The following is a 19,187-nucleotide window of genomic DNA, read 5'->3' as shown; positions in this document are numbered from 1 at the left end:
TTTGGAGACATAACGATGCCAGAAAGTCCAGTGACTTGTCAATACCTGCCAATGCGTGGGATCCAACTGTCTCTGGAATTGGAATATACAGTGGGGGGACTTTTACTGTTTCTTGAAGATAACAGAAATCAGAGAAAATGACTTAGTCTGCGCTAAGTATTTAAATACTACATGCATGAAAAATGTAAGATAAAAAGGGAACAATCACCTGCCTTAAAGGAAAAAAGGTTTAAATTAATAATTAAAAATAATGAACAGTTACTGTGTATACTTTCATAGTTAATCTTCGAGTCAACACTTTGAGAAAAGTGTTGTTTCTGCTTTATAGATGATAAAATGAGTCTAAAAGTAAGTGATCATATTACAGTTAGAATATCTTAAACACCTCAAAAACTATAAAAACTTGACATGTAATGTCTTAGTTGAAATATTGAAAATATCAACTCACAATAAAGTAAAAGTTCCTAACGTCCATTAAAGGAAATGGTAAAAAGAAAACAACTTCTAAAGTTTTTATTAGATGTCAGAGCTTAGTCAAGTGGTTTAGGGTATAGAAAGAAAATTTCAATATAAAAATAATATTGATACACTAAAATAGAGAATAAATACAATACATTTCATCTCTTAGTAAATAGCCATAGAAGGTATAAGAAAGCCTTAGCATATCACCAGATGTAAGAATTGATGGAAAACACTGAGATTTCTATTGCACTTACAATAATATAAAACAGAATATTTTTGGTAGCACCTTTAAGAAAGTGCCCCATCTGGCTCCCAACTTACTTTCCAGCTCATCTTATCTGACTCTCCTTGCCTCAGTCACTCTATTCTTCTTCAGCCACTCCTACATGACAAATCATGGACTTTCTTACCTAGGGATCTTGTCCCAAGCTCTTTTGTCTGATGATGACTGACTCTTCCTCACCTTCAGTTTCAGCTTAAATGTCACCCCTCAAAGAGGTCATCCCTAACACTATTAAGAGTAGTGTGTCTTATTGTTTTACATGACACCTTATTTCCTTCTTCTCCTTTTTCCCCTTTAACACTTGTCATAGCATTTAATTATGAGGCACTGTTATATCCTGAAGTATAAATTTATGTTCTTTGTGTATTTCCTCTCCTTTTTGCTTCCTTCAGCCCTCACCTAGGGAGAAAGAAAAAGGCTCAACAATAGCTGAAAGCCTTTGGGTGTAATGCAGAAAGAGATGGTTGCATTTTTTCATCATCAAATACTAGGATTGGGCTGGTAAAAGGAGGAAGAGGAAGCTGAGGGACTTCACTGACTGTACAGGCAGAAGTAAAAGGAGAAAAGTACACAGAGTGACGGAGGAAAAAGAAACTCATTCTCAGAACCAGAAGGAGGGTGGAAATACTCAGCACATGCTGTGCTCAGAGGAGAAAACCAAAGTGTGCACGGCCTTTGGATAACCAGTCCCATTCCTCAGTTGTGGACACTTGTAAGCCTTCCGAATTTAAGATCACACACTGTGGAAGGCTGGATAATGACCTTCAAAGATATTGGGTCCTATTCCTTAGAACCTGTAAATGTTGCTTGATGTAAAAAATGATCTTTGCTGATGTCATTAAATTAAGGATCTTGGATGAGGATATTATCCCACTTGGTGGGCCCTAAATGCATTTGCAAAGGTCCCTGCAAGGGGGAAGCAGAAGATCTGACACAGCAGAGGAGAAGGTAAGGTTCCCATGGAGGCAGAGATTTGAGTGAGGCAGCCACAAGTTGAGGACTGCAGGCGGCCACCCGCAGCTGGAAGAAGCAAGAAAAGGATTCTTCTCCAGAGCTTCTGCAGGGAGTACAGCCCTGCTCACTCCTTGGGTTTGGATCGTCCTAACTTATCTATGACTTTTGGCCTGTAGAATTACGAGAGAATGAATTTTTATTGTTCAAGCCACTAAGTTCGTGGTAATTTGTTATGGCAGCCGTGGGAAACTAATACGAACATGGAGTGAAAAGCTCATTACTCTGACCAACGTGGAGCTGACTAAATCATTGGGAGAATTTCCTTTGGACTGGGATAAGTGGTAGATATATATCACCAGTTATATATATACATTTACATGCATATATTTATTGTTGTTGTTGTTTTCTTACCCTCCACCAGGCAGAAAGTTCCATGAGGGTTATCAACCTTTTCTGTTTTGTTTACCATCTATACCCAGGGCTTGGCTCAGCAGCTGTTACATAATAACTGCTCTACAAATAACTATCGAATGCATAAAAAACATTGCTAAAATAGCACAAAATTAGGAAAACACAAACAACAAATGGTAAGAAAATAATGGTAATAACCCATTATCAGCAATCTAAATAGAGATTTAGGCCAGTCTGATCCAACATGTGAGAATGCTTTCGAGCATCTAGAAATTTGTCTCTGGCTAAATGTGAGTGTGTTCTGGCGTTGATATGTTTTCAGTCAATTTTATCAGCACAATCTCAGTGTACATTCAAAGCTCAAGCTGGCCTGTTAATGTCTGAAAGCTAAAATACCCAGTGCCCATTCCTGCTGGCTGAAATCACAGGGTGGGAATGTAGCAGTCCTAGCCTGTGAGCTATTGTTACCTGTTCTATTGGGAAAGCACAGTATTTCCCTGTTCCACTTTTTAAATGAAAAGATCTCTTATCATGGGCCAACTGAGAATGAAGGAGACTCAGAATGCCACCTGCTCAGTGTTGCAAAATATACTAGATTACAATGCCTTGTTTGTGCCATTCCAAAGGTGACTGGAATGAAACAACCTAATTGTACTTCTCTTGGCTCCTTCACAATTGTGAATGAAGTGTCACATGATGTCATTCAGCGAATAAAAATTTTCAGCACCTAACTGAAATTTCAGCTTGCACTCCTATTTAATTATAATCAAAACAATCTTCCACTCAGCCATTGAGAAAGGTAAAAAAAAATCTGGAAATGAGTCCTAGGCAGAAAAGGAACATGAGAAAAATAGCTTTACTTGAGGCTCGGACCTAGAAAACTGAGGTGGGGATCCTCATGCCTCTAGGAAAACTGAAGGCTAAGGCTTTGCCTCTCTCCTCTTTATGTCTGGGTGGGCCTTTGAACAGCCAGATGGACTTGAAAGTGGATCAGGGCTGTTCGGACCACACTCTGGTCCCTGCAATTTCTGTGCCTGACACAAAAAGTGGTAAGTTAAGCAGATATAGAACATTCAAGTATATTCAAATCAAACTCTTTGCGCCCCCTCTGTATTCTGAGCCATATGAATTCAAGCAAGCTCCCCCTTTTTCAAAATGTTACTATTTTTAGGACTGGTTTTCAACTTTTTAAAGGTAAAGCCCCTTATGATAATCAGAAAAATGACAGACTCTTTCCCCCTACCAAAAATGCACTATGCAAACCCATAAAAGACACCTTGATCTTTTCTATGCCATACAGGAAAATACTAATTTATTAATGGCTAAGATACTTATTTACCCTGAAATAATAATGGATAAGGCTAGATCGCCTGGAATAGAGTCTCCAGCTCTACCATTCAGTAGCTGTATGACCTTGAGCAAGTTACTAGAGCTCTCTCTTTCTCAGTTTCCTCATTTGTAAAATGAGAGTGCTAATAATAGCACCTACCACAAAAGATCATTATGGGGAAATAATAAATTCAATATGTAAAGTGCTTATAATTGTGCCTTGAGTTCAAAAAATATGTACGGAGCTTCAACTATGTACAGGGACTGTTCTGGGACTAAAGATAAAGCAATTAACAAAAATTACTGCTGTCAGAGGGGTACATGTTTTAACATGAAGCTTAAATTTTCATAGAAAAAATGCCCTGTATTTCACAGTAACTTAAAAAAATTTTTACTTTTGTGTTCTTTTTGTTCAGATAACAAATAAATAAGATTGTAGTATGAATTTCCTATCTAGGATGCTGCGGTTTCACAGCACTAAAATCTAAAAAGTTTTAATTTTTGTTTCAACTTCATTCCACATCTGACAGTCATTCTGTATAAATAATTTGGGCTGTAAATACTCACCCTTAACTTGGTATAGGTATTTATAAAATGTGAAAAAAGCCGGATTCCAGGAAAACAATTTATTCTGTTGCATTCCTAAACTTTTATTTGTTCATCTGTTATGCTTAAAAATCAATTAGCACTGTGCATATGCTGTATCAACAGCTTTGTTTAGGATTAACCACAGAACTGGGTGAATTTAACTGCAGTTTTCCCACCAATGATGCTCTAAAACATCATTGGATTCAGGTTATAATGAAGGCCTCTTTTCACCATGACATTGTTAAAGTTCCTGTGTTTTTATTTTGTCTTTCTGTCCCCTTCCTGCCTTCCTGCTCCCCACTTGCCCTCTTTCCCTCAGTACCAGTAGGATATCATATTTCAGGATGATTCTTTTAGACTTTCTCCCTTAAAAAAATTATTAGGAAATAATTATAGACTCAAAGGAAATTGAAAAGAAATATACAGGGAGGTCTCATGTACCCTTTACCCAGCTTCCTTCAATATTAACATCTTGTAAAACTATTATATAGTAGTAAAATAAGAAAATTGACATTAGCACAATGCACAGTTTACAAAATTCACTGGGATTAACTTTTTAAAAAATCAATTATTAAATTTGGTAAGCATTAGTTATGACCACAATAAAGGTTGAAATTTATTTCATGTGTGTATATTTGAGTGCGGGTCTGATACATTTGTGCGTATCCATTTCTCTGCATGTGCGTGTGTGTGTGTGTGTGTGTGTGTGTGTGTGTGTGTGTGTGTGTAGGAGTATATAGCAGTCTCAGTGAAATCCCATCTGAAGACATAAAATTGCAGAATCACAGAGTTAGAAGGGACCCAAAGACCAACTGTTCCAGCTCTACACCGTACATATACCATTTTACGATTCAGTCTTTCCATATTTATAGAGCTCGTGGTGTTTAAGAGCTCTTGATTATAATAAGCTGAAGTCTGCCTTCCTTGTGACTTCTACCCACTGGTCTTGGCTTTGCCATCTGGTGCCTCATACAAAGAACTGAAGATAGCCATCATTCTCCTAAATGTTCTGTTCTCTACCCTAAACAACTCAAGCCCTTCTCCAACATGTTCATAGTATGCAAGACTGCTCATCTCTGAACTAGTTTATTGTTCTTCATAAGGATGGAACCAAGGTTGGGAAACCCAAAGTGCTGTGAGCTTAACGGCCCCGTTAAAGAGCTAAACCATTCCCTACCATGTCTGTACACAATATTTGTATCAATGGCCCCTACAATCATGTTAACACGTTTTCATGTTTTTGGTGTGTTTTTTCCCCACAATTTGCCTCATGTTCCTCTTGAAATCAACTGAAATCTCCCAGGCCTCCTACCCGCCCCCCCTCCCAAGTTTTGATGTTTCCTCCCTGATTCTGCATAGGAGCAGGTCTTCATGTAGATTCTTATTAAATTAGATCTACCATACCATGTTATTGAGATTTTTAAATCTAGACTCTGTTATGAAATGTATTTACTATCCCTGATAGCTCCACATTGGGTGTTGCCTTTATGAAAAGGTCTTTTAGTCCTTTCTCGAAATTATTGCTGAAACAAACACTTAGGCATAAAAAAAGTGAAAAAGAGATTATTAGAAAGCTATAAATTCTGTCTGTAACATTTTGACCCACTGTTAATGTTTAATTTTAATTAAGAATTCAGCAATAAGTTTTTACTGAGGGTCGACTTAAGAAGCAGCCATACAAAAAAGGCCTCTGTATTTTCTGTAAAATTGTATTAGGTAATTCAATGTACCATTTGTAAAAATCCTATAGAAAATTTCTCCTGGAGCTCCGAGATAAAAAAAAAAAATTCTCTCCCAATGATAGCTGAGCTAGTATGAGTTTCCTTCTTTTTGACTTCAAAGATGCTATGTCTTTTCAGATATTTAAAGACCCATAAGAATAATTTCTTTACTTTTTAAGTAAGACATTAAGAAATTTTCCCTAGAGTGCTGAAGTAATTAAGGCTTGCTTCAGCCCTCCAAATCACTTCTTTCAAAATTTGTTCTCAGTTTTAGAATGGCATGTTCTGAACATCTTTCATATTAATTTCCCCAAATGGTACTTTAAGGGAAAATAGAAATAACTTGATTATTGGCTAATGTTTTTTCTCTCTCTCTCTCTCTTTTTTTTTTTTTTTTAGCCCTTCCATTACAGAGTAATTTTTTAAAGTTAAGTACTTCTGAATGGAATTATGCATACTAAAAAGACTTCTGGATTGAGTGTTAGAGGCCCAGGGTCCTTGCTTTGGATTAAATACTCTCTGTGTGACTATGGGAAAGCCACTGGATCATGTAGTTTCTCATTTATAGAAGGAAAACTACCTCTTGATAAATATTAGGCACTGTCCAAAATGCATAGAACTTACTCTTAAATACTTTTAAACAGGTTATTTATAATATGTAGTTTGATTATATGGATGTGTAATATTTTAAACACCAATTTTAGGTGCTTAAACCAATTCAAGTTGGTCAGCAAGCATTATATCAGAAAGGTAACATTTGAAGGGTTGGCTGCTATAAAAACATTTGTTATACTTATTTCAATGAACATATAAATGCTTTGCTGGTTAGCCAAAATATGGCAGAAATGGAGTCTTATTAGCAAAATTAGTGACTCATTAACAAGCATGATAAATGAAACTTAATTAATATTCCACTTAAAGTATGTGGAACATTAAAGACTTTTGGAGACATCTCCTCCCTCCCCCGCCCCCCTGGCCCTTTAACATGAACAGGACATAAAACTCATAATGAAGCCCATAGGCTGTACCACAGGATTAGTGGGCTAAGTTTGATCACTAAACCTTCCTATTTCCAAAGGTCAATTTAATAGAATTTCTGGTTGTCTGATGCTGAACATAAGGGTAACAAAATTCTGGCCTTAGAATGTAGTTTCATCTGCCTCCAGTGACATTCTTTATCAATGTTTGCTAAAATGTGCTTATATGTGGGGAAGTTGCTTAAGACTTATTTTTAACACAACTAGCATTAGCAATATCATAGAAGGGTTGCTAAGCCTCTTCAAATTTCTTCAGTAACCACTCTTACTTATCAAAGATGTGTGTGACCAAATTATCTCTGGACAGTTCTCAACAGACATTTTGCCCCAGTTTAATCTTCATCAGCACCGTTCAAATTAGTTACTACCCCCTTATCTGATTAGGAAATTCAAAGTTAGGGGCTATTAAACCATAATTATACAGATATTGAATGTTAGACTCTGATGTGTCTGATTCCATGCTCCAATAGCCCCCCATCCCCTCCTGCAGACTCCCAAAGTCATACAGCCATTGAAAGAAATAAATACGTCATTATTATGAAATACTTACGGCTGTGTTCCCTGCAAATGTATGGGTTAAACAAAGACTATCTGGCGAGCTTGACAGAGAGTTAAAAGTCAACCACCTATTAAAATGATTTCATGTATATTTATTGTTGCTTTATATAATTATTATTCATATATTTTTGGTTCCTTTTTGTACTTTTCATGTTTTAAAATCTAATTCCTTTTGATCTACCCAATATATTCAGAAAAATTGTAAATTCATACATTGAGGCACAGATTACTTTGTGACATAATTACATGACCTAGCTCCTAGAGCAGTCTACTAGAAAGCTTGACTCTTAAATTATCAGTTGAAATCTGCTTTGAAAAAGTCATAGTTATGTAAAGGTCAGTAAAGAGCTCATCTCAAAGTATTGTTACATAGAGAAAAGTAAATGAAATGGTAATTTTAGAATTAGAATGCTGAAGTGATATAAAATATTCATGGACTGATGATTTTAATGTACATCAGAGATCAGCAGAGTCGAATGAATAGTTTTGGTTCCATAAAACTACTAGTCAGGCTAAAAATAAAAAGAAATAAAATATAAGATAAAAATATAAAAGAATTTACTCCATAGTTACCAATAAAATATTACATTCCGAATGCATTTTATTTTAGGTATTCTAAGTAGAAATTGATATGGCCACATATAGCCCAAATATAGCTTATTAAAATCTTAAGTTCTTAGGGAAAAGATTTTAGGTTAATGGAGAAGTAATCATTGATATGTTCCTATTTATACTTTTGAAATGTATGCTTTTAGGTTATTTATTTTTCATTTAAGTAGAAGTCATGGGGAGAAAATTATTCACTGTACAGAAGGCTATTCCTTTAGCAACTCATTATTACACATGGAGGTAATGGCATTGAAAGAATATGAGGTTATAAAAAAAGTATATGTTTTATACTTTTACTTTAAAATGTTATATATTTTAATTTACTTTAACTTTATGTGATTTATATGAAGGATAGATAAAATAATCAACCATTGGTGTGAGGGAAGCTGATAAATTTTTATTGTACAATAACTATACACCTGGCTTCAAGAATTATCTGTGCATTAGCCTTTTCCATATTATTATATATATTAAAATTATCCTCCTTCTTTAATTAAAATTTAAAAAGATATGCTGAAGAGTTTTATCTTTATGTTAAAAATGTGTATATTGAGTCAGAGTATTATATGGGGGAAATTCTACCAGTGGGAATTATTTTCCAACTAGTTCCTACTTATCATACCTGAACTGAGACATAAAAACTATCAAAGTACTGCTTTTGTAGGTTTAATTTTCACCAATGCTTAGGAAGCTGTTTGGACACAAAATTAAGATTTGGTCTAGAATTTCAAGACTGACTTCAGTAACAGTAGAGAAAAGAATGCGCTTGGGATGAAGACCACAGGTTATTTTATGAACATACCACTCCATTCACTGACAGCAGCTGGTCTCCTCTTTTGAGGCCTCCGTGCCTTTCAGCCACTCCTCCAGGAATGATGCGAGAGATGTAAATGGGGGAATTTTGCTCCTTTCCTCCCATCACGTTAAAACCAAGGCCTTCATCAGTCTTTGGCAGTTCGACTACCCGAGGGTGGGAGTGGCCTTCACTAGCTGCAAAAGCTGCAACTGTTGCCTGAAAAAAAAGATGGTCATTTGGTAATAAAACAAAGAAAATAAAGCTCATCGTATGTTTTGGGGTGGGCGAATCAGTCAACTCCTCATATTTTATAGCATTCTCCTGCAAGATTAAAAACACAAAAGGGAGGGGGTTCTTCATTTAGTCATCTACAATTCATGTCTACAGTAAGGCCCGTAAGGCCCGACCCAGCTATTTACAGCTTTCTAGACCTTATCCGATATAATAAAAAGTTCCCTTCTTCTCAATTACCTCAATTAGATGGAATTCCTCCTATTCTTGCACTCCAAATAGATTTGTTCCATTTACTATGTACATACGGTACACATACTCTATTATGTACATATGTTGACTATGAGTACCTTAAGAGCAAAGATTGTGGCTTACATTTTTTTTTTGTATAACACACAGTCTAACCCAGTGTTTGCACGTGAATGTGCATAAGTGTTTTATTCAATACACTGAGGAGCACTTATATGTATATATACTGGTGAATACATCTATAATTTTGCTATTGCCAAACCATTCGCTTAGCAATTTTAGTACCCCTTTTTTTTGAGGATGCCTAAAAGAAAATAAAAGCCACAATAAAATCAAAGCTACAACAAATTATTATTATTTCACATCAATATTCCATATTATTATGAAGTTATTAAAGTTAATATAAGCTATTATTATCTGGCACAGGTTTTTTTCCCCTACATTTTACATTAATATTTCAACTATTATAGTCGTATAGCTAAAATGAGCAGTTTTATACCTAGATGTACAAAATATCATTTAATATGGACATAATTTTATTTTATAATTCGTATATTAATTTAAAAAATAAGTTGAAAGAGACAACTTACCATTAATTCCCACCCCTCATGGAAATAAAATTATAGCATTTAAGTAGTTTCTATCAAGAAAAGATTCTCTCCCTGTTTTTGATTTCCTACCTCTATTAACCTTTCTTAACCACAGTTGATTGGATGCCTCACTGCAAAGTTATTTACTCAACACTAAAAATATCGATTCCTAATTACTGTACATTCTTTTCCACACACAGCATTATCACATCAATTTAGCATTATGCTACTGTCTGCGTTTAGTGAAAGATAGTGAATGATATGAAAATAATGGCTTGTTTTTAGCTACATGCATTTGCTCATGCAAACCTTGTCGTCATGCATAGATTTTAATGGCTGACATGGATGCAATGCAGACAGCCCAGAACAACCAGAAAATATTGTGCTATCGCAACATTATGCTGCTATCCTGCTGTTCTACATGAATAAGAAATGAGAATGGTAAAACACTACATAATTCACTTTCCCCTTAATTAAACCATGTAGGGATCATTTTTCTGTTGTGTGTTCCACTTCAGTACAAGCAAAGCATGATGCAATGATAATAATACCCTCTCTTTTCTTGGGTTAAAAAAAAAAACTTACGAATCTACAGTACTCAGTTACAGGATGAAAACTAAAAAATCGAGAGAGAAACCAAACAAGAGGTAATCTAACATAAACAATTAAATGAAAAATTCTGATTATTTTCACCAGTTCTTATTTCTTATACATTATTAAAAAGGGAAAAGCTTTTAAAAAGCAAGTGTCTATGTATTATAACATTTCTGTATTTGTAAAATAAGAACTGTATTGTTGATTTCAGTTTAAAACTATTATTTCCTAATGGTCTATTTTCCAGACAATTTTGTGATCCTACTGCTGTTAACGCTTCTATTAGTAGGGTCTCTGTAATCTCTGAATTTGAGTTTTTAAAGAGCAAATGTGGTCATTATTACAAAAGAATACACGCCTTCCCTTTAAGTCAACATCACACTCTTTCAGCAAGCGACGCACTGCTCTGCTGAATACATGGAAGAATCCTACATTTGTGGGTGTTAGATGAGTTCTCTTAATGCCAAATCTTTTTAGACTTACGCAAATAAATCTTCATGCACTTAACGGGGAATAGGTTCTTCTGAATCAGAAAAATCTGTCAAAAAACCTAGTGGTATTTCATATAATGAATCAGTAGATTTGCTTGTGCCAAATGAACATTTAGTGAATTCAATGAAATCATTCTCCTTTCTTAAGCTACAGAAGCAGCAGAAACGTTCAATTTTCCATTAGGATTTTTACCTGGGAAGTAGTACTGGTTCTAGACTCTGGGCTGCCACTGATGTCTAAATTCTCTTACAGTGTACACACGAGAATACCTGAAACACACACGCGCACAATCAATTACTAGATCACTGGGGTTAAGCATATTTTTAAAGTTACTCAAGCCTTACCTTTGCCGTGGCCCTGGCACGGAATTCAGGACAGCCATTAACAGTTATCGTTTCATGCATATATTGATACACCTAAAATGTTCACATAAAAAAAAAAAAGAATGTGTAAGGACATTAAGAATACTAATTCTTTCACTGCAATAGGGTGATAAATTTTCATTATAATACAAAAGTTCCCTATCGCTAAGTGAATTAGGTCTGAATCAATTATCCAGATGATTTGAGTCAAAAATCTCTCCTATTTTTTGGGGGAGTGGAGTGGGGTAGAGAAGGAAATCACTTTTATTCAGAAGTTTTTAATTAGGCTATTCCCGTTTATCAAATATAAAAACTCTCATATTTATTTTTCTTATTTTATATTTTATAAAAAGTATTTTGTCAGTAAAAATGTCTACCATTATATATAAGTCTAACTGTCTGTCAAATATGTGATAAAATTGACATATATTGTTAGTTCCTGAATCTAGGTAAATTGTAAAAATAGTTTTCTAAATTAATATTACAGAAAGCTAAGATAGCAATATCTCTTCCTTGCATGTTGGAAGATATGTTACTGTTCATGATTCGCATTTGTAATTCATAGGTATAGAGACAAAATAGTATTCAGGAGCAAAGACAGTAAAGTAAGAAATTCTTAAAACTAGTAACACAAAGGAACATATTGACTATGGGTTCATATTAACATTTAGATGAAATGGGAAGGATAGGAGTAAAACCTGGACCCAGAATGATGTTATAGAAAGCATGCAGGTTTTGCTGACTAATGGACTGACATTTGAGCCTTGCAATAATGCAATTGGGGTTATTATTATTATTATTAAATATTTCTCAATTTATCTGATACTGGGACTCTTTTGGGAAGAATCTCCTAGGACTGGAAGTTCATGAACACTTTTTAAAAAGAATTGATTTAAAATTGTGGTTCTCCAGTGCGGGTGAAATCCCACCCCCACCCCAGGAGACATTTGGCAATGTCTGGAAACATTCTGGGTTGTCACAAATAGGAAGAAGAATAGTGCTATCAGCATCTGGTGCATAGAGGCCCAGATACCGCTAAACATCCTGCAATGTTCAGAGTAGCCCCCAGATCAAAGAATTATCTGCCAAAATGTCAACAGTGTTGAGATTAAGAACCTCTAAACTAAGGAATCAAGCCATATCTTTTCTTCTTGTATGTAGTAATTAGTGAGCCATTAAAAAAAAAAAAAACAAAAAAAAACCAAAAAAACAAAAAAACACTATTTCACTGAGTAAAAGATCTTAGAAGTATTTAATAAATAATTTTTGGAGTAAATTATCATGATTCTGGAGTACATTTAATGAGGACTTAATCAAGGCCAAGAGTAATGCTAAGCATTTTAAATCTATGAGTTCATTCAATTCTCACAACTTCCAATTCAGGCACTCTACACACAGAAAAACAGCCATAGAGATGGTGACAAGCCAACAATTGCACAGCTAGTTACTGGCAGATTTAGTACAAAGAATCATGTCCAAATGCCTCCAAAATCTTTCCTCTTCCAACCACATCAGGCTTTCTGTATTAAGACAGCATCCAACCACTACTATTCTGTCAGTATGTGTGGAAACAAAACCTTATAGATTTTATAGATATTTATTTATATTTTGAATAAAAGTACCTAAGTGTTATACGGCACCTACCATTATACAAGTTGTGGCTGTAAATATACAATACAATAATTCTGAAAACAACAAATTCATCACTCCCAATGAAAGTAAGAATAATTTTAATATCCTTTTATGGTTATAATATACTAAGATTGAGTGAAATAAATCCAATATTACTGCCAATCTTTTTTTTTTTTTCAATAAAATAGTAGATTCTTATTAGCTGATTATCAAAAGTAAACTGAAGAGGACATGATTCACTTACAAAGTCAAAGCTTGGCGATATTAATTCTATTTCTATTAGCTGTGTCATCTTATGAAAAAGTTTCTTAGTCTCTTCTTTTCTAAGAGACTATCTCTGCCTATTTATCTTTCAAGGATATTTGTAAAAGTGTTTGTAAAACTTTGAAGAAAGTTGTTATGGAAAGCTGAATGAAGTATCTTGCCAGATACCCAGAGAGAGTTTTTAAAGGAAAAACTGAGAATGGTTGTACAAACTTCAACAAGGGCCTCCAGAATCCTTTGGGTCCCCAAATTTCTGGCAAACTTCAGCCACAGCATTACTAAGTACGTTCTACTGGCTAAGATGGGTTTAATACCTAGTGAAAGTCAAATAACTGATAGAAACTCTTGTACAGAATTTTACCTTCCCTTTTAGTGACAGTAATTTCCTAGCCTTGAATAATTTTCACAGATTCAATAGCATTTTGCATATTTAAAATTTATTTCAAGCTATTGAAAATTTACAAATATAAATCAATTCAGTAAAGACAATGGAATTGTAGTGAGTTGGTTCAGAAGATTCATTTGTTTATTCCACAAACATTTTAGTCAGAGTGTTATGCATCTGGGCCAAAAAGTGAAAGGAAAAAAATTAATGGCTGCTTCTAAAACCTTGAATTAACATAATGTTCACTACAGAAGCGCTGTTATAAATTTTTTTTTTAACGAATCATTTAAATTTTACTTTTCTTTATATTAAAAAGCAAATAGACTACATTTTTCTGGATGGAAATTTTATCAAGACAATAACAAATACAAATGAAGTAAAAGCTTCACTTTAACTTCAATTTATTTACCAAGTTTATAGCAGAATTCCCATTTAGATAGAGTTTCAGACAAACAGCTAAAATTCTCTTACAAGAGGATTTTTGCCTTTGAGCTTTCATTTATACACGTACATATAGGCTATGTAGGCAATATCACAATACAAACTTTACACTGAATCGCTTGTCTTGATCATGAAAACCCTGATTGGTATAGAAAGGTAAGTAAGGGATAACAAACCTATATCATGAGTTTCTTGTCCTGGTCCCTTTTCTATGTGACTTTAAGTGAACTACTATCTATGCATTATATATATTTTTTTACTATGTAAGATCCTAACTTCGAGAGGCAAAGAGGATAAAGTATGTGGCCTCATAAGCCATAACCCATTATTCTTATTATAATAGCTACTATATTTCTATTATTACTTTTATATGCATGCCTAATATGCAATTGGAATGACGGCTACAGATTTTAGTTGTTCGGCCAGCGAAGTGTGGAAAAACCTTGAGTTCAAAAGTAGATTTTGATTGCTATGTCTTCTGTCCTTATAGTTTTATTACCTTACATATTTTGATTTTATTTAAAAATGCTGTGTGAGGCAGACACTGGGTAGCCCTGCCTAACTCATCCTGCTCCTCCCAGCATTGCCAGGCCATATGATCCAGTTTTATCCAATGAGAATGCAATTGGAAGTGTCCGAGAGGCTTCTTGGAAAGTGTTGATCTCTTGGTTCAAGCTCTGTTCTTTTCTATTCCCTACTTTTTGTTCTGAATGTGGATATAATCAGCTGTAGTAGCAACTTTGAACTACAAGAGAAAGACTAAGGCAATGTATAGTTATCAGCTGTGATTACTGTAGGGTTCCTGAATCCCAGCAAGCAGCTGCCTTTCTCACAACTTGTAGCAAAGAAAAATAGTCCTACATGTTTAAGCCATTGCAGCTGGGGTTTTTTGCTACATTCAGGCAAGAAAATCCCTATTTGTTCTATTACTCAAGTAAATGTTACACAGAAGTATACTATCTTTAGTCTGTTTTCTCCTACTTCTATCAAATTCCAAAATTTATTCTGTAATTTGTTCATTAGGAATTAGTGCAAATTTGTTAATATGAGGGCTTAGAATGAAAGAAAATGGACTAAAATTGTAATTTAAAAGGAGAGGGGGCAGAAACTGACCCTTTGAGAAACACTGTTAAGAAAATGGAAAGACAAGTTGACTAGGAGGAAATGTTTGTAAAATACATGTCTGATAAAGGCCTCATATAAAGAATATATAAAGAACTCTCAAAAGTCAATAAGAAGAAAACAACGCAATTAAAAATTGGGTAAAGTGTTTGAACAGGAATGTGATCAAAGAAGATATGTGGGTGCCAAATTTGAAAATATACTTAACATCATCAGTCACCAGTGAAGTTAAAATCAAAACGTTAATAGGTATATCTACATACTTATCAGAATGTCTAATTTTTAAAAAATACTGAAAGTACCTAGAATGGGCAAGAATGATGAGCAATTAGAACTCTCAGAGATTACTAGTTGGAATGGCAATTGGTGCAGCCACCTGAGAAAACATGACAACAGTTTTCTGTAAAGTTGAATCTATACTTATTACGAGATTCACTTATCTACTTCTAGCTCTTTATCCAACATAAATATAAATGTATATTTATATAAAAATGGGATGTAAACACTTGTAGCAGCTTGATTTATAATAGCCACAAACTGGAAACAACTCAAATAGCCTTCAACCGTGAATGAATAATCAAATGGAAGTGCATCCATACAAAGGAACAAACTACTCATATATCCAACAATGTGCATGAATCCCAAATGTATGTTTGCAAGTGGAAAAAGCCATACTTTATGATGATTTCATTTGCATAACATTTCGACAAAGGCAAATAACAGGGATAGCAAACGAATCAAAGACTGCCGGAAGCTGGCGGTAGGAATAAGTTGACTACCAGCACTGGGGGAATTTGGGGAGTGTTGAGACTGTTGTATATTTTAATATGGTGTTGGTTACATAATTATACGTGATTGTTAAAACTCTTAGAACTATACACTAAAAATGGTATTACTTTGTGTAAATTATACTTCAATAATCCCAACTTTTTAAAAAGGAGAATATATTTTTTAAGAAATGAAAATATTTATAAACTTAATCATTATTTTGGAAACTAAAAATAAGGGCTTTGAAACACAAAGACCTACACATATTTAAGAAAGTGTTTAATGTAAGAAAAAAAAAGATGACATTAGCCCCCATTCTTCAAAATTTATAAATGTGCAAAGCAGCACTTTAATGGATGGTAACATCTCTTTCAAAGGTAAGATGCTTAAGATTTTGTAGTGCCTCATTATGAATAGGCTGGCTGCTACAACATCAACAGAATTACAATTAAGATTAAATAAATCCTTCTACATCAGTGACTGGCAAAAATAAATAAACCTTTCAGAAATGTTGTGAAAAATAAAAATGATATTAGACCAAGTTACCTCATGAGGAAAAAAAAAGCGGAAAGACATATGGTCAGAATTATTAGAGTAAATGAATGAGAAACAAAGTCCAAATGGGAAAATGACAAGGTCCAAATCCTACCACATTATAGTGATCACTAAGGCTTGTTAAATGTATGGTTTTTATGAAAAAGCAAGCAAGAATGTACTTTTTGTTAATAAGAAAAAAACAATGGATATATTAAGACTAATATTTATATCTATATTTATAATTTTTAATGAATTTTTCAAATTTTCAGATTTGGAAACTTAGGTAAGAAGTGAATAAAGAAAAGTTACTTAATGTAGTATCTGACTTTAAAATATTTAAATGTTTTCATAACATTAAAACTAAAGATTAAGCTCCACCCCCCCCCCCATATCCTTTGATAATTATAGGCTGTCTGAGAGGTTGGACAACATTCATAATATTATGCCACAATGTTTTTATAATAATATAATAAAAACATGGCAGATTTTCTGAAAGCACATTTTATGCCAAGGGAGGTATCTAAAATTAATTTGTGGCTCTAAATTTCATTGCATTTAGTGGAGTGAAGATCATGCATACAAAATTTGAATGCCTTGAAGTGAATGCATACTGCACTTGATATGACTAGAATAAAATAGAAATTGAGCTTAAGTCACTGAATACATAGTCTACTTATCTTAGGAGGTTTTGTAGAAATAATTCCAGATTAACTGAAAATTGATTCATCTGTTAAGGAAGATACATTCCAAAAACATCTAATTTTTCCTTGAGTTTTTTCTTTCATTTTGGAAATCCAGAAGCCATAAAAATTTTTATATATTTAGTAAAAGGAGAAAGATTTATATGATCTGAAAAAACATCAGAGAATAAAAATATTTTATATATTTAAAGCTATAACTATCCATGTATCTATCATACATAGTTTCTATATGCTTTTGTAACTGTGGAAGCATTCTGTTTAAAATTGTAGTGTAAGAATTCCTATAAACTAAGGATATGAGATTTATGTCTAGAGCCAACTTTTTTTGCAAAAAACAAACAAAAAAATTAAATGGCACATACTGGTTACAAGTCACATCTGCTATAAGTAAGAGCATCAAAGATCAAACAAATCCTGTGAAAATCTAAGAAGGTAAAATTTCCAAGGTAATGTCTTTTTCTATATCTATCTATGACCATCAACTTTGATGACAAGATGCCACCCACTGGACAAGAAAAATACTGATGAGCATAAGAAGCAAAAGACAATACATCTCTACTAGGTTGAAATAACTTAGAAAAGAGGGTTCAGTCATTAAAAGCAAACATTTGATGACATTACTGGTAAAATCAATATGGCAATTCCTTTCAGACATGGGCCATGGACTTGAACAGGAGCATTCTTCCTTGGCTCTGTAACAACTGTACCATGTGAAGAACTCTCTATGTCCTCAAACAAAGTAGGTGAAAATAAATGAACTCTTTCAGTTTTCAATCACAAAGGACATAAAATACCTTATTTTAGGCAATCTGCTTCATTACTTCATTACTATTTTTTTCAACTACATGATATAGTATATACATAGCAAATGCCTTTGACTAGACAATGTTTCCTTTTAGCACTGAAGAAGAAACCTCAGTTAACACATGCTAATACAAATATTGTCGTCTCCAAGAAATAAAATCGGCCTTACTATAGAGCCTGCTACTTCAACTGTATCCTGACAGGGTACATCTGACAACCATGTCATCATCACAATAGGACGACATTACTTATAATTAAAAACAAAAACAAAAACCATTGAATTTGAAGATAGAAAACAAATATGACATTCTGCTACAAGTAAGGGCTAGAAATTTCTGGCTTTCCCTCTCACATGTTAACCTCTGCACACCTGCTTACTTATTGCCCCAATATCCTTAAGGAAGGAAGGCCTACTTGCTCATGTAATTGGTCAGCACCCATTAGGCCATGGTTTACTAGTGGTACTGATAATGTCTCTAAAAGGTTAGCAGCCATGAGACACACCTTCTGGCCTTTCTGCATCCATGTCACAAGAACTCAGGTGGGGGTCACCTGCTTTGAAGCAGATGTAGCTGGTCTTCTCATTTTATATTCCATCTTCTTAGGCCAAATGGATATCTCAGATTCAGACTGGAGAAAAAGGTGAGTGGGTCACTTAGGCATCTGGGCCCAAACTTCATTCTCCAATCTATATTTTACCAGAGAGAAAGCTGTACTAGTGAAGATGTGGGTGCTTCCTAGCAAACAAAATGGCCATTTGTTTGCTATTTGATGCTGGCTCTTCCACCTAGCTTTCTTGGTTGGTAACTCCCTCAGAAGAAAGGGGGAATGCAGAGGAGGATCTGAGCATTCCTGGACCTCTGGCTATGATACCGTCTCCATAGCCCTGATACCTCAAGTGTACCTCTCACAGCCCACACTTCTACTTCTAAGCTCAACTACATGACTCAGACTTTCTGCTGAGATGTGATACATGCCATTTATGATGTACTTTAAAGGGCATTAAGTAAACTATAGCAGTAGAAGAGCTGAATTGAAAGGGTCTGTAATTTGGAACCAATTTCATGTCTTAAAATGAATTTATGTAAAAATGATATTACTAGACTGGAGGAAAATATAGTCTCAAATTGCAAGTGATCTCCAATGCTTAAGATTTAGATAAAAATGAGGAACATTTTTGATAAAATGATGCTTTAGAACATCTATTCATCTGCCTAGCCAACTCATAAAGGAACTGTGACTTTTTCTGAAATGATATTTACAGGTT

General features: G+C 34.3%; 1 protein-coding gene across 2 annotated transcripts in view; it reads right to left on the bottom strand.

Annotated features, from left to right (window-relative positions):
• Window positions 1-19,187, bottom strand: part of LIN7A (lin-7 homolog A, crumbs cell polarity complex component) — a 115,519-nt gene that overhangs the window by 27,967 nt on the left and 68,365 nt on the right. Inside the window, exons 3-5 of one of the 2 annotated variants that reach the window (XR_001595279.2) lie at window positions 11,249-11,320; window positions 11,097-11,173; window positions 8,755-8,964 (exon numbers count right to left, since the gene is read on the bottom strand). Coding sequence is in view for 1 of the 2 variants with exons in the window: in XM_016132400.2 (XP_015987886.1) it covers window positions 8,755-8,964; window positions 11,249-11,320 (282 nt within the window). In the remaining variant the exon portion in view is untranslated. The remainder of the gene's footprint in view (window positions 1-8,754; window positions 8,965-11,096; window positions 11,174-11,248; window positions 11,321-19,187) is intronic. The other variant, XM_016132400.2, reaches the window with a different exon arrangement.

The sequence above is a fragment of the Rousettus aegyptiacus genome, unplaced genomic scaffold, assembly GCF_014176215.1.
Source record: "Rousettus aegyptiacus isolate mRouAeg1 unplaced genomic scaffold, mRouAeg1.p scaffold_m13_p_2, whole genome shotgun sequence".
In the NCBI taxonomy this organism is placed as follows: domain Eukaryota; kingdom Metazoa; phylum Chordata; class Mammalia; order Chiroptera; family Pteropodidae; genus Rousettus; species Rousettus aegyptiacus.
Note: the sequence above shows the minus strand (reverse complement) of the source record. Positions and strands in the feature narration are given on the sequence as shown.